This window comes from Pseudophryne corroboree, chromosome 3 (assembly GCF_028390025.1).
Source record: "Pseudophryne corroboree isolate aPseCor3 chromosome 3, aPseCor3.hap2, whole genome shotgun sequence".
Taxonomy (NCBI): domain Eukaryota; kingdom Metazoa; phylum Chordata; class Amphibia; order Anura; family Myobatrachidae; genus Pseudophryne; species Pseudophryne corroboree.
The window spans coordinates 350799696-350814958 of NC_086446.1; the positions used below are offsets into that span (position 1 = coordinate 350799696).

General features: G+C 45.4%; 1 protein-coding gene across 2 annotated transcripts in view; it reads right to left on the minus strand.

Moving 5' to 3' along the window:
- IKZF3 (IKAROS family zinc finger 3) overlaps positions 1–15263 on the minus strand; it is a 163259-nt gene that overhangs the window by 72785 nt on the left and 75211 nt on the right. The window contains exon 2 of one of the 2 annotated variants that reach the window (XM_063959751.1): positions 3009–3059. The exons of the other annotated variant lie outside the window; for it this stretch is intronic. Within the exon in view, the coding sequence (XP_063815821.1) occupies positions 3009–3059 (51 nt within the window). The remainder of the gene's footprint in view (positions 1–3008; positions 3060–15263) is intronic. 2 annotated transcript variants of the gene reach the window in all.

Below are 15263 nucleotides of genomic sequence, written 5' to 3' on the forward strand. Positions count from 1 at the left end.
TTTTTGAGGGTTTTTTTTTAAAAAACACCCGAATCCAAAACACACCCGAATCCGACAAAAATTTTTAAGGGAGGTTTTGACAAAACGTGTCCGAATCCAAAACATGGCCACGGAACCGAATCCAAAACCCAAACACAAAACCCGAAAAATTTCCGGTGCACATCTCTACTGATTATTAGATTTTGTGGAAAGGGGCATCTTCCGTTCCTGTCAGGATGGGAAGGTGATGCTAAGCTGTGACATCATAGCACAGCACCAAGGGGGTCATTCCGAGTTGTTCGCTCGTTGCCGATTTTCGCAACGGAGCGATTAAGGCAAAAATGCGCATGCGCATGCGGTAAGTATTTTAGCACAAAACTTAGTAGATTTACTCAAGTCCGAACGAAGAATTTTCATTGTTGAAGTAATCGGAGTGTGATTGACAGGAAGTGGGTGTTTCTGGGCGGAAACTGGCCGTTTTCTGGGAGTGTGCGGAAAAATGCAGGCGTGCCAGGAAAAACGCGGGAGTGTCTGGAGAAACGGGGGAGTGGTTGGCCGAACGCAGGGCGTGTCTGTGACGTCAAACCAGGAATTAAACGGCCTGAGCTGATCGCAATCTGTGAGTAGGTCTGGAGCTACTCAGAAACTGCTAAGAATTTTCTATTCGCAATTCTGCTAATCTTTCGTTCGCTATTCTGCTAAGCTAAGACACTCCCAGAGGGCTGCGGCCTAGCGTGTGCAATGCTGCTAAAATCTGCTAGCGAGCGAACAACTCGGAATGACCCCCCAATTTTGCGGATTATCACTGCAATAAAGAAGCAGCAGCCGGCAGCGTGGGATGCTTCATGGAAAATAAAGAGACCAAACATGGTCAGTATGACACTCATTCAGAGTTTTGGGCACCTCTAAAACTTAAGGCCCTGCCTACATTCATGTTCCTGATCCCATGTGTTTTTGCAGATCCAGCAGCCGCTTATCGCGAATTATGCTTTGAATGCCTGAGGCACCCGAAGCATAACCCGTGATAAGCACCGGCATCGAGGGGAGGAGCTCGCGGCATCGGGACTAAATAGGATAGCCCCCAGCGATACAATAACCCAAGGTCATTGAACGCAGGTAACTGTAAACCCCCCTGAGTTAGATGCAGTTCAATATGTTAAACGGCAATTTACATCAGGCGTATACTAGGCAACTGCAGGGTTGGACTATCCCACAGGTGCACAGGGGAAATTCCCGGTAGGCCCCATTGCCTGAGGGTACCACTACCTTCTTTCGGGGTCAAGGTCCAGACTGTGAACTCAAATTATTAATTGTTACTCTGATAGAGGGTCAATTACTTGGTGGAGCTGGGCAATGGATGAGTCCTGACACACCCATGTCCCCTCCTTTATAAAGGGAGCCTGTTCTTTGCAGTATCTAATGGTTGGCCAAGTCCTTCTGTGGTGCCTGCCACATCCCCTCTCGTGGCTGGCCACATCCCTTAAGCTTGGGTCCCTTTCCAGTGGGCCCTTCATGCCCCTATCTGATACTCAGCAACTGAGATATAAGCTGGACCCCGGGTACTAGGGAGCATTGCAAGAGTAGAGGGCACGGCCAAACTCTGTCATGCGGCATTCCACTATGGTGTGCGTAGCACACAGGAAGTCACGGTAACAGTATTACTAGCCTGTACTCACAGGTAGTACTTTGAACCTGTCCCACTCCCCTTGCTGCATCTTTCTTGTACAAGTGTAAATACTTACAGCTAAAGATAGCATAGACATGTGACTTAACAGTGATTGCATTACCATATTTTGCACAATATAATAATGTAATGAAGTGTCGTACACAAAAGAGAATAGTGTCCTAATACTTATTAATAAATCTGAGCTACATTTTCTATATAAACTGTAAATACCACCCTGATGTTTTTCCCATTAACAATCAAATGAGAATCTTCTTTTTCTGCAGAGTTAAATAGACATGTTAAGGGGATGCTATTCAACTATATGCAAAAATGTATGTATGAGCTTCTGTGTAAGGCAGTGGTTCCCAAACTTTTTTGAGTCACTGCACCTTAAAGTATCAGAATTATTTTCACGGCAGCCCTAGACCAAACGTTTCTTATTGAGAAATACAGAAAAATATATATATAAAATTAAGTGAATTGTATTTTTTTTGTCATCCTTAGGGTCAGTTATGTGGTGAGGGACATGATTTGCTTCTGTTTGTTCACAAATGTTATGACCGGCAGACACCAGCACTAGTTTTGCCTATTACATTGACCACAAATAATTAGAGTTGGTCCTGGACCACCAACCCAGTGCACCCCTGCAAGTACCCCGAGGCACCCAGTTTGGCAACCACTGGTGTAAGCCTTTATGAACAGTATGAAAATGTGTAACTTATGCAAAAAATGTGCTGTCCATACAACTTTAAATAAGCCCCAATGTGTCTATCAGGAACTATAGTACGGTCTGTTATATGCTTCATATGCTTTTCAACCTTCTCTACAAGGGCTTGGAACTGGAGGGTAACATCACCTAAAACAAAAACCATGCCTTTGCTTTCACAACAACTAGACTGAACATAATGGGATATGGGTTTTTAGGGGAGCTTTTCTTTAATATTTCTGCAAATACTTTTACTGTCCTATACATCTGTAACACTCCAAGACATAACGGAGCCACATTATATTTATGGATTCAGGATCTTTTACCGGCGGGCGCCCCCTAAAATGCCGGCAGCAGGGCGAGCGCTAAGAGTCACCCACGAGTGGGAATAGCCCTGGTACGCCGGGATTCGAGCTGGTGGCATTGTCGGCTGGCGGGATTCCGGTGTCGGTATCATGACCGTCCGGATCCCAACAGCCGGCAAATTAAACGCATCCCATATATATCATCTCAGAAGTGGTCCAAACAAACCACTCCTAACAGTGGAAAACTGTTATTTCTGAAAACTAAATGACCTGCAAATTGGTTATTGCCAAAATAAAAAGGAAGACTTTTATTTTACATATAAGAACTCGAAAAACATGGGAATTGTGTTACCTGCTGGTTGTGGCTGCTCCTGACAGTTCACAGAGTCCATAATGTCAACATCTGAAAAACCACCCAAAAATTCTATAATTATTATAAACTAAAACCCAATATTAGGCCTAATTCAGACCTGATCAATGGGCAGCAATTTTGCACTGCTGCGATCAGATAGTCGCCGCCTACAGGGGGAGGGTATTATAGCTGTGCAAGTGTGCGAACGCATGTGTAGCAGAGCTGTCTCTGCGCAGCCCAGGACTTACTTAGCTGATGCGATCACTTCAGCCTGTCTGGGACCGGATTTGAAATCAGACACCCTACCTTCCAACGCTTGGACACGCCTGCGTTTTTCAAGACACTCCCTGAAAACGGTCAATTGCCACCCACAAATGCTCTCTTCCTGTCAATCTCCTTGCGATCGCCTGTGCGATCGTTTTTTTTCTGCACCATCCCATCCCTATGCACCAATGCCCGATGTAGTTGTCTGACACGCCTGTACATTGCGATGCATACGCATCGCAATGTGCAGGCGTGTCAGACGACTGCACGGGGCATTGGATACGCATGCGCAGTTTGGACCTGATCGCAGGCTGAGAAAACGCAAACAAAAAAACAAACCCAGACGCGCTGTCACAGCTGCCAGTAGGGATTGTCAATCCCAATGAAAATAATAAAGAGAAAATAGAAACTGGCGCTAGGTGTTTCACCAATAATAAAAACTGTGGATAGATTTCAATAAAATAACATGAAATTTATTAATTAGCTAAACATCACATACTAAAAACAAGAATAAATTCCAATATACATATGTAGTTAAGGGCATTGATGGAGCTTGAAAATGATTAATAATGGCTGCTAGTGAGTGTCCACAAAGGATCCCGGACTGAAATACTGTGCAAAGTTCCCTGGGGAGAAGAAATGCAAACAGCTGGTGTTACCCGTGTCGATGGAGACTTCCAGAGATTTGAATTTGCCAGCAGGCAAGCTGTGCTGTTAGTGTGAACACTGGGTCTCTCCAATCGGTGCTGTATACATGAAATCCCACAGAGGAAAATTTCCAAGGTAGCTTGTTCAAAAGTCCATATCTGGATCCGTTTGAGGAACAGGACACTGATGTAGTAGCAGCATACACACTTAACTAGCTAGGTGACCGAGCCTAGGGAAACGCAGTAAGTGTGTATGCTGCTACTACATCAGTGTCCTGTTCCTCAAACGGATCCAGATATGGACTTTTGAACAAGCTACCTTGGAAATTTTCCTCTGTGGGATTTCATGTATACAGCACCGATTGGAGAGACCCAGTGTTCACACTAACAGCACAGCTTGCCTGCTGGCAAATTCAAATCTCTGGAAGTCTCCATCGACACGGGTAACACCAGCTGTTTGCATTTCTTCTCCCCAGGGAACTTTGCACAGTATTTCAGTCCGGGATCCTTTGTGGACACTCACTAGCAGCCATTATTAATCATTTTCAAGCTCCATCAATGCCCTTAACTACATATGTATATTGGAATTTATTCTTGTGAGAAAACGCAGCCTATCGATCAGGTCTGAATTAGGCCCATAAACGTCCTTTAACAGCTATGCAGCTCAAGGAATAAATTCTAAGTAATGGCACCCTGTGTTATTTCCAAGGTGTAGAAAATGCAGCATTGTATCAGGCCCAGTAACATACATTAGTCTTTTTCACAAGCAGTGTGTATTTTTCTTACATTTGAATAAAAGCAAAATATACCAGGCATGCTGTAATGAGGAAGCAGGATCTAATATACCAAACACGTTGAGATTTTCGTTTTCCTGTGCCCTGCCATTTGGATCCTCTAACCCAGAGATTTTCAACCTTTTTTTACTCGCGGCACACCGAATAATGTTTTAAAATTGCCAAGGCACACCATCCATTCCCCACAGAAACCCCCCCAAAAATCACACATTGGCCCTCACAGTAATAAAAAATCCACACATACATTGGCCTACACAGAAAAAAACAATGACATTGCTCCCCACATAAATCATGTTGCTCCTTGCATAAATCCTATTGCTCCCCACATAAATCATGTTGCTCACACATAAATCAATCACATTTCTCCCCACATAAATCCTATTGCTTCCCACATGAATTATTCACATTGTTCCCCCCATAAATCCTATTGCTCCCCACAGGAGAAATAACATAACAAATATTAGCCCCTACCGGTCAGCTGTCCTCCTCCCTGTCCCTCAGTGGTGGGGGTCGTTCATAATGGATTGCTGCGAATACTGAGCAGCGGGCGGTCGGGCAGGTGTGGATGTGGGTGGGCAAGGAAAGCTGTGGATGCTGGCGGAAATTAGAAGATGTGTATGTAGGCGGGTGGGCTGGCTGGGTGGTGAGATGCGGCGGCCGTGACCTATGATATCACACCGCCACGTCATCAAGGCACAGGTCACAGCCGGAGCATGAATGATCCTCTAAGAAGAGCCCAGGCCAACAGTTCGCTCTGAAGGTGCAGGAAGCTGCTCTGGCTCCGCGGCACACTTTGCAACTGGTCGCGGCACACTAGTGTGCCACGGCACACTGGTTGAAAAAGCCTGCTCTAACCACTGCTGGCATTCTTTGATCACTCTCCTGCATCTTGGGAAACAACACTGCAGCACTTTTGGTCGGTTCTACCTCCTCAGCACCATAAAAGGAGACTTCGACAATAAGGAGGACTACTATCTGCATCTGGACCTATTGGTAACAGTTTCTGACTGCCAATTATCTGAATAATACAAATCTAACAGATTATTGTTGTTTACCTCAGTGACTTTATCCCATTGTTGACTGAATCCTAGCCAGCACTGTGGAACACTATCGAGATAGTGGCCTAATCGATAAATAGCACAGTTTGATTTGTGACATTTTTATGAATCTCTCATATTTGTGAGTTTTATTGAGTAATAAATTGGTGATTTTTAACAACCCGTTCTCATCTATTTCATAAACAGCCAGCGCTGGCATTTTTTTTGCTCTCTTTGTAGGTCTGAATTAGGCTGAGCTGCATGTCTCAACTGCAGATTTATGCATGCCCAGAAAACACAGTCTGAACAGCCATGACACGCCTGCTTTTATCCGACCACTCCCCGTTCCCACACCAAAACAATGTCTACCTGTCACTCACTTTGTGACTCCTTGGTGCAACCGCCATCGCAATTCAATCGCTGCATGTGTACACTGTGGCTCAGTCATATGTGCAGTAAGAAAACATTGACTGATTTGCATACAATAGCCGCTTTGTGATCACATCTGAATTAGGCACATTGTTTGGGTCTACATTTATTTTGGAATATCTGATTTAACTGTATAGGATAAAATGGGCCAAATGTAGTAATCTGCAAATTCCGGTAAATGGCAATTTAGCCACAAGATTCAACAACTTGCCTGGCGGGGTCTCATTGTTTGCAACCATACCAGGCTGTGCGCTATCTGACCTGGTCGTAAACAATGTGACCAGTCAGGAACGCAGAATAGGTAGATGTCGGAAGAGATACCTCTAGCAGCCTCCAATCACAGAGGGACCTCCTGGCCCCTCTGCATTCCTGCATTCTCCCCCCCAGTGTCTGCCATGCTACCGATCGGCCAGCATGCTAGGACCCCCCACCCGACACCTGCACAGAGAAGCAGCAACCCAGGAAATGTAAGTTAACCCACCATCAGCCACCCAACCTGGTGGCTGCTCAGATGAGCAGTCGCTGGGGAAATCAAAGCTGCGATGGTCCGATGTTGATGGTCACGATGTGCCAATGTTTGAAAAACTAATATCTTTCTTTTTTTCCCCATAAAATAATTTTGGATAAGTTTTAAATATATGTTATTGACATAATTCAGTCATAAAAAAAAATTCAATTTCTGAGCAGTTTTTGCAGGGGAAAAAATCGCCAGTTAAATCAGGCTTTTTCAACCAGTGTGCCGTGGCACACTAGTGTGCAGCGACCAGTTGCAAGGTGTGCCGCGGAGCCAGAGCAGCTTCCTGCACCTTCAGAATGAACTCTTGGCCCGTGCTCTTCTTAGAGGATCAGTCGTGCTGCGGCCGTGACCTATGTTTTGATGACGCGGCGGTGTGATATCATAGGTCACGGCCGCCGCATCTCACCACCCAGCCAGCCCACCCGCCTGCATACACATCTTCCAGTTCCTGCCTGCATACACAGCTTTCCTTGCCCCCCCACATCCACACCTGCCCGACCGCCCACTGCTCAGTATTCGCAGAATTCCACTATGAACAACCCCCACCACTGAGGGACAGGGAGGAGGACAGCTGACTGGTATGGGCTAATATTTGTTATTTTATTTCTCCTGTGGGGAACAATAGGATTTATGTGGGGAGACTAAGGATTTACGGATTTATGGGAGGAACAATGTGAATAATTCATGTAGGGAGCAATAGGATTTATGTGGGGTGCAATGTGATTGTTTTTTTTGTGTAGGCCAATGTATGTGTGGATTTTTTTTTTACTGTAAGGGCCAATGTGTGTGTTTTGTTTTTTTCTGTGGTGAACTGGTGGTGTGCCTTGGCAATTTTAAAATATTGTTCGGTGTGCCACGAGTAAATAAATGTTGAAAATCACTGAGTTAAATGGTTAAAGCAGTAATTTCTGTAAAACCAAAAGCAACCTGGTTTTGCATTAAAAAAATTGCTGCTTTAATCTCGTTGTTAAATTGACGAAATCTCAGCACTTATCACAACATGCAGACTATTTCATTTGGCTCTATTTGGTTATATGCCAAAACTGGAGTGTGGATTTGTTACCATATTTTCACCAGGCTTCATAGGGGAATCAGTACGTAATCCCAGCTGTCGGGATCCCGGCGGCCAGGAGACCAACGCTGGGAACAAGCCAACCAGAATCCCAGCAGCGAGCGCAGCATGCCCCCTCGTGGCCTTGCTGTGCTTGCCACGCTTCGGGCCCAGAAGCGAGCGAAGCTCGCCACAGGGTTATATTCCCGCTCCAGGGGTGACATGGACCACTACCCGAGGAAAAGGGGGGTTGTGCCAGGATTGAGTGCGCCGGCATTTCACCAGCTGTCGGGATCGCTGGGATCCTGACAGCCAGGATGGTAATGACACCGCTTCACAGGGATGAATAGGCAGATGATGTTTCAGCCTACAGTGAAAGCTTGCATCTGTGCCAAATGAATCACAGTTTTCATGAGATCTTTAAAATGTATGGTAGTTATATGGGGATGTGATCAAGATCCCGCCGGATGGAATCACGGCGGTCGAAATACCGACACCGGGATCCCGACCGGGACAGTCCCGACATATTCTCCCTCTGTGGGTGTCCATGACACCCATAGAGGGAGAATAAATTAGTGTGCCGAGCACAGTGAGGCACCGTGCCCGCAGCATGGCGAGCGCAGCGAGCACGCAAGGAGCTGCATTGCGCTCGCCCCCCCTGTCGGGATTGTGCCAGTCGGGATCCCAGTGTCGGTATTCCGACCGCCGGGATCCCGTCCGGCGGGATTTCATATTGATCCCGTTATATATGGTAGACTAGTATCAGTTGATATGTTATACAGTATATTCAAGGCTTACACTCAAGTAGAAAACAACATAATACATTACAGTAAATGGAAAATAAAACAGCTTAGGAGAAACCTACCACTTGCAAATATACTGGCGAACAATACACTGCAAAAATTAGCATATCCCCTAACTTCAAAAAGTTGCTTTTTAGAAACTCTCCTATGTTTTCTGTGATCAATCTTCACTGTTGGATTAATTTTAAACACATCAAAGCTAATGTAACGGAATGCGAGCTATGCACCAAGTGTCCTGGGGCTTATGCTTTAAATCATATTCTGCAACCTACAGTATCTTTAGCTTTCTAATGAAATGTAATACTTTCCAGTTTAAAGCAAAAGTCTGAGGATTGACATGAACACTTTCATGCATGAATTATGATAACCTAATGCAAGATTTTTTTAAAATGTTTTTATTAGTTCCAGAACTTCTAAAAACACAATAAAGTTTTTTTTTTACTATAAAACTAAATAATACAGACGTCCACTTGATTGGACATCATACATTTGCAATATAAAAATTGCCCTTATATCATGGAACAGCATTTTAACCATGAAAGCTTTTTTTTCTTACAAAAAAGCAAGGTAAAATAAAAAATCCTTAAAGGTGAAATATTTTTATACCTTTTTATGCCTATATTCATCCAGAAACAAAGACGTTTTCTAACACAAATAAATTTCCTTTTTCACAAACTGAATGTTAACGCTTGGTGTGAAAGTTAGATAAGCACCATGCAAACAAAAGCTCAAGACACTACGTGTTCAAGATGCATCATGGCACCTGTTGGCAAGTTTTGCATCTGTAAGCTTTGGCAGTGGTTTCCCACAATGAATCTGATTTTAGAAGTTGCCTTTGACAGGGGCCTGCTTTACAACAGAGATGTGTCTCCCTTGGTCTACCTCTTCGATGATGCGTTGATCGATGCTTGAGCAATTTATGCTTTGAAATCCAACTGATACTTGTCATTGAATACTGACATTCAATACAGAAGCCATGCATTTACACAAGTCACATCAAGAAATTGAAAGAACACCCAAATGTATCATCTCCTGTTTTTGTGTTTGTGTGGGTACATTGCCACACACTGATTCTTGAGATCCGCACTCTCTATGTGCGTGTTATACTACTGCTAAACCTGTTGTTAGGTGCTCTTGATGTCTGGAAAAAATAAGAACAATAATAATATAGCATCCACCACTACTATCACAGCTGCTACTATTGAGAATAATGTGAAATAATTTACAATTTTAAAAAGTTAAGATAACAGATAATGATGATACATATAAGGCTATCAGCTTTCAAAACTGGCATATACAGTATGCCTATTATGTGAGGAAAATATTTAGGCTAGGCCTTTATGCTAGACTAAGCCTTACACGCAGCATGGATCTTTGTAATGCATGGCATCCACTGTAGTGGACATAGGATTTACATCAACTGTGAAAACAATACACTGAGTGTGATCAAGACATCTACCATATTATGCTGTAAACGTTACTTTTTTTTTTTTTTCAACGTATTTTTTGGACCTGCTCTGCTATCTACTGTATGAGTAAAAATATTTTACAGAAATCCCTGAAATGTTTGGTGCTGGTGAACTTTTTTAAGCTATTATATTTTTGTTTTCTGTATGAATTAAAAGCAGCCACTAGGTTTGGTAGAGGTCCAAAGAGAACGACACAATGCAGTAGTGATGTGATGTCAAAAGAGTCTCTATAGGAGATAATGACTTAAGAACAACTGTTCACTATAGTGGCCTCTATGCATGGAAGGGTTAATGGAAGCAAGTCACAAATGCCAATATACTGCAATGATTTAAAAAAAAAAGGAGAAGTCCATGCAGGACTATTCCAGACATCACCCCTCATTAGTAGAAAGAAATGTTAGGGTCTCCTGCTCTGTGCTGCCACGTCGTCATGGCAACCGGGAGACAAGTGCTAGCGGAGTAACCTGAGCGTAGCTGATACTCCGGTTCGGGTCTTTTGCTGTGCAGTGGTTACAGGCTCTGTGCACGGCAGGGGATCCGGTGCTGGTTTTTGTGCTCACAGCCTGTGAGGTCTGAGTGGGGCGTGGACAGCACCTGCTATATAAACCCTCTTCTCAGGTTAGGCAGATGCTGCTGAATCTTTGTTGGTTAGTCAGTTCCTGAAAGCTAGCTAGTACTGTGTAAACTTTGTATTTGTTTGTTGCTTACTGCAAATAGGCCTTGGGATTTGGTATTACACTCTGCCAATCCAGACCTAGCAGTAAGACTGGAGTCAGTAGTTTAACCTGCTGGGGTTCTTTTGCTACTCTGTGAACCTAGCAAGTTTGCGGCTGTATTCTCAGACTTGCCTGCCAAAATCCTTTCTCACTGTGCAAGGTGTTCAGGTGTCAGTTTAGTGGCAGTAAGCTGAACCAGTGCACTGCAAGTGAGGACTAGGATTGTGGAGACTCTCCTTGTGTCTATTATTCCATCTCTGACCAAGGAGTTTACTGCCACACCCGTTGGTAACCCTTTAGGGTTTCGCTGTTGCCCTTAGCAACAGCATTTCGGGTTCTCTACGTATTAAATCACTACATATCGCTTCTTTCCATCTGAGCATTCCTAATACTAGGGAGACACCCAGTTTCTTAGCCTTTGGGCTTCTCTGTTCACTTTGTGTTTATTTTGTTACCCTATCACCTTCTGTGTATGTAATGTCATATTCCCCAGTCTGTCTGTGAGTTCATTTGTTTTGCATCCCTCACCGTTCAGACACCAGTACATTCCTGCTGGCACTGGTGTGCATAACATATTCAGCAGCCTAATACTCCTGTTGAAATTTTGTGGGAATATGGAGCATACCCCTCAAAATACTTTGCAACAGGTGGTCGATCAGGTGCATGTCCTGACTCGACAATTTAATGATTTGTCCATTAAAATGCACACCTCGCAGGCCGCTGGCGGAGCTCCCGCAGCAGCAGTACCTTCAGGGGTTAAGGAGCCGAAAGTAAATCTCCCGGATCAATTTTCTGGAGATCGCTCGCAGTTCTTTTGTTTCAAGGAGAGCTGCAAGCTATATTTCCAGCTTAGGCCTCAGTCTTCTGGGTCGGAGATTCAGCGGGTGGGCATAGTGATTTCCTTGCTACAAGGAGACCCACAGGTCTGGGCATATGGGTTACAGCCTGACTGTCCGTCGCTTAAAAGTGTTGATGCTTTTTTTACGGCACTGGGCATGTTGTATGATGACCCTGACAAGACGGCCTCAGCCGAGGCTCAGATTTCGATCCTTAAGCAAGGGCGAAGGCCAGTTGAGGTTTATTGTACGGAGTTTCGGAGGTTGGCCCATGATACCCAGTGGAATGACCCAGCCCTGAGACACCAGTACCGAAGAGGTCTTTCTAACCAGTTAAAAGACCAACTGGTACAATATCCCTTGCCTGATAGCTTGGATCAGCTCATGCAGTTATCCATTCGGGTGGATAGACGGCTGAGAGAGCGCAGGCTTTAAAGGGAGACCGAGGTTTCCTTCTTTCCCAAGGGAACCTCAGACTCTGAGGAATTTTCCGAGGAGCCTATGCAGATTGGGGCTACCCGCCTCTCCTCGCGTGAGAAGACGCGGAGGAGACAGCAGGGGTTATGTTTGTACTGTGGGAATAAAGGTCATGTGGTAGTATCATGCCCAGAAAAGCCGGAAAACTTCAGGGCCTGAGGGTGATGGGAAATATCCTGTCAGGTCAGAAGTCAGAATTTCCCAAGAAGACTTTTATCATTCCGGTGACCTTGAAGATCCTCGGTCAAACTATCAAGACTGAGGCCTTTGTGGACAGTGGGGCCGACGGGGTTTTTATGGACCGCCAATTCGCCCTGAAACACTCTGTTCCCTTAGTACCCTTGGCATCGGAAATTGAGATTTGTGGGTTAAACGGGGAACCATTATCCCAGGGTAAAATTACCTCTTGCACTAGCCAGATTTCTTTGTTTATTGGAGCCACACACTCTGAAAAATTGTCCTTTTTTGTGACTGTCTGTACTTTTGCCCCATTGGTGTTGGGGTTACCCTGGTTAAGGGCCCACAATCCTCAATTTGACTGGGTCTCTGGGGAGATTCTTAGTTGGGGTACTGATTGTTTCAGGAGTTGCTTGAGCCTTCCAGTCAGGCTTTCGCAGCTAAGTTTGCCAGGATTGCCAGGATGTTATGCAGATTTTGCGGACGTGTTCTCCAAAAGAGTTGCAGAGGTACTACCTCCTCATCGCCCCTATGACTGTGCCATTGATTTGTTGCCGAATGCTAAGCTTCCCAAGAGCAGGTTGTACTCCCTGTCACGTCCTGAGACTCAGGCTATGGCAGAGTACATTCAGGAGAACTTGGCTAAGGGATTTATCAGACCTTCACAGTCTCCAGTTGGGTCGGGGTTCTTCTTTGTGGGTAAAAAGGACGGTTCGTTGCGACCCTGCATCGACTTCAGGGAATTGAACCGTATCACGATTAAAAACTCATACCCACTGCCTCTCATTTCGGTCTTGTTTGACCAGCTTCGTACTGCCACCATTTTTTCTAAGATTGACCTACGCGGTGCGTACAATCTAATCCGAATAAGAGGGGGATGAATGGAAGACTGCTTTTAATACCCACTCAGGGCATTATGAATATTTGGTGATGCCTTTTGGGCTCTGTAATGCCCCGGCAGTCTTCCAGGATTTCATGAACGATGTGCTCAGGGAATATTTGGATAGATTCTTAGTTGTATACTTAGATGACATCCTAATCTTCTCCCATTCCCTGGAGGAACATCGGAAGCATGTACGCTTAGTCCTCCAGAAACTCAGAGACCACCGGCTTGGGGCGAAGCTGGAGAAGTGCGAATTTGAAGTTCAGCAAATCGCATTTCTAGGATATATTATCTCCCCAGAAGGTTTACAAATGGAGGGTTCCAAGGTACAGGCAGTCCTGGATTGGGTGCAGCCCACTAGTTTGAAGGCGCTTCAGCGTTTTCTGGGCTTTGCGAATTTTTATAGACGATTTATCGCTGGATTTTCGTCTATAGTGGCGCCCTTGGTGGCACTCACTAAGAAAGGGGCGGATGTTGCTCACTGGTCTTGTGAGGCCAAAGCGGCTTTTGCCCGTCTCAAAAGGGCATTTGTCTCGGCCAAGGTTCTGCGACACCCAGATCCAGAGCGTCCTTTTGTGGTGGAGGTGGATGCCTCTGAGATGGGTATTGGGGCAGTGCTCTCTCAGATGGGGGTGTCTGATAATCGCCTTCATCCCTGTGCTTACTTTTCCCGTAAATTTTCGCCTGCCGAGATGAATTATGACGTGGGTAACCGGGAATTGTTGGCTATTAAGGATGCACTCGAGGAGTGGAGACACTGGCTTGAGGGGGCTAAGTTTGTGGTCTCAATTCTCACCGACCATAAGAATTTGGCATATTTAGAGTCAGTGAAGCGCCTCAATGCCAGGCAGGCACGATGGGCTTTGTTTTTTGCTCGCTTTAATTTTTTGATAACATATCGCCCTGGGTCAAAAAACATCAAGGCTGATGCGCTCTTGCGGAGTTTTGCTCCAATCCAGGAGACCACCGAGGAGCCATTGCCCATTGTGTCCCCATCATGTATTAAAGTGGGCATTACGCAGGACCTCTTGTCATTAGTCCTTAGAGCACAGGAGCAGGCTCCTCCAGACCTTCCGGTAGGTCTTTTGTTTGTGCCTCCTAGGTTAAGACAGCGAGTGTTCCTGGAATTCTATGCCAAGAAGTCGGCAGGTCACCCGGGTATTGCCAGAACTCGGGAGTTGCTATCTAAGGCGGTGTGGTGGCCCTCGGTGGCTAGGGATGTGGATCAGTGGGTTCGGGCATGTGACATCTGTGCCCGAAATAAGACTCCTAGAGGGGTTCCTGTTGGCCCATACATCCACTCTCTATTCCATCTAAGCCATGGACCCACATTTCAATGGATTTTGTGGTGGACTTGCCCAAATCCTCGGGGATGACAGCCATCTGGGTTGTCGTCGACAGGTTTTTGAAGATGGCGCACTTCGTTCCATTGGTTGGGCTGCCATCGGCCAGACGCCTGTCTGAATTATTTATGCTGCATGTTGTGCGCCTCCACGGGTTGCCACTTGATGTGGTCTCTGACCGCGGATCCCAGTTTGTGGCCAAATTCTGGAGGGCATTTTGTTCCGATCTCCAGATTTCTGTCAGCTTGTCGTCAGGCTACCATCCGCAGTCTAATGGGCAGACTGAAAGGGTGAACCAGTTCCTTAGGTGTTATGTCTCCAAGTGTCAGACTGACTGGGTTGCTCATCTGTCCATGGCGGAGTTTGCCTATAACAACGCGGCTCACTCTGCTACAGGGATCTCTCCCTTCCTTTGTGTGTATGGGCATCATCCTAAGGCCAATTCTTTTGACCCCCTGGACTCCACGCCTGGTAGTTCCTCTGTGGTTTCGGTCCTTAGAGGTATTTGGAGGAAAGTGAAGAAAGCCCTTGTGTCTGTGTCATTAGTGACCAAAAGGGTTTTTGATAAGCGGAAAAGACCCTGCAGCTTCAAATTAGGAGACTTCGTCTGGTTGTCTACCAAGAATTTGAAGTTGAGACAACCATCTCATAAGTTAGGCCCCCGGTTCATCGGTCCTTATAAGATCACTAGGGTTATCAATCCGGTGGCATTTCAGTTAGATCTACCCCGTTCTTTGGGTATCAATAAAACATTTCATTGTTCCCTTTTAAAACGGGCGATTAGTAATCCTTCTTCCAGCGGAAGACCTTCC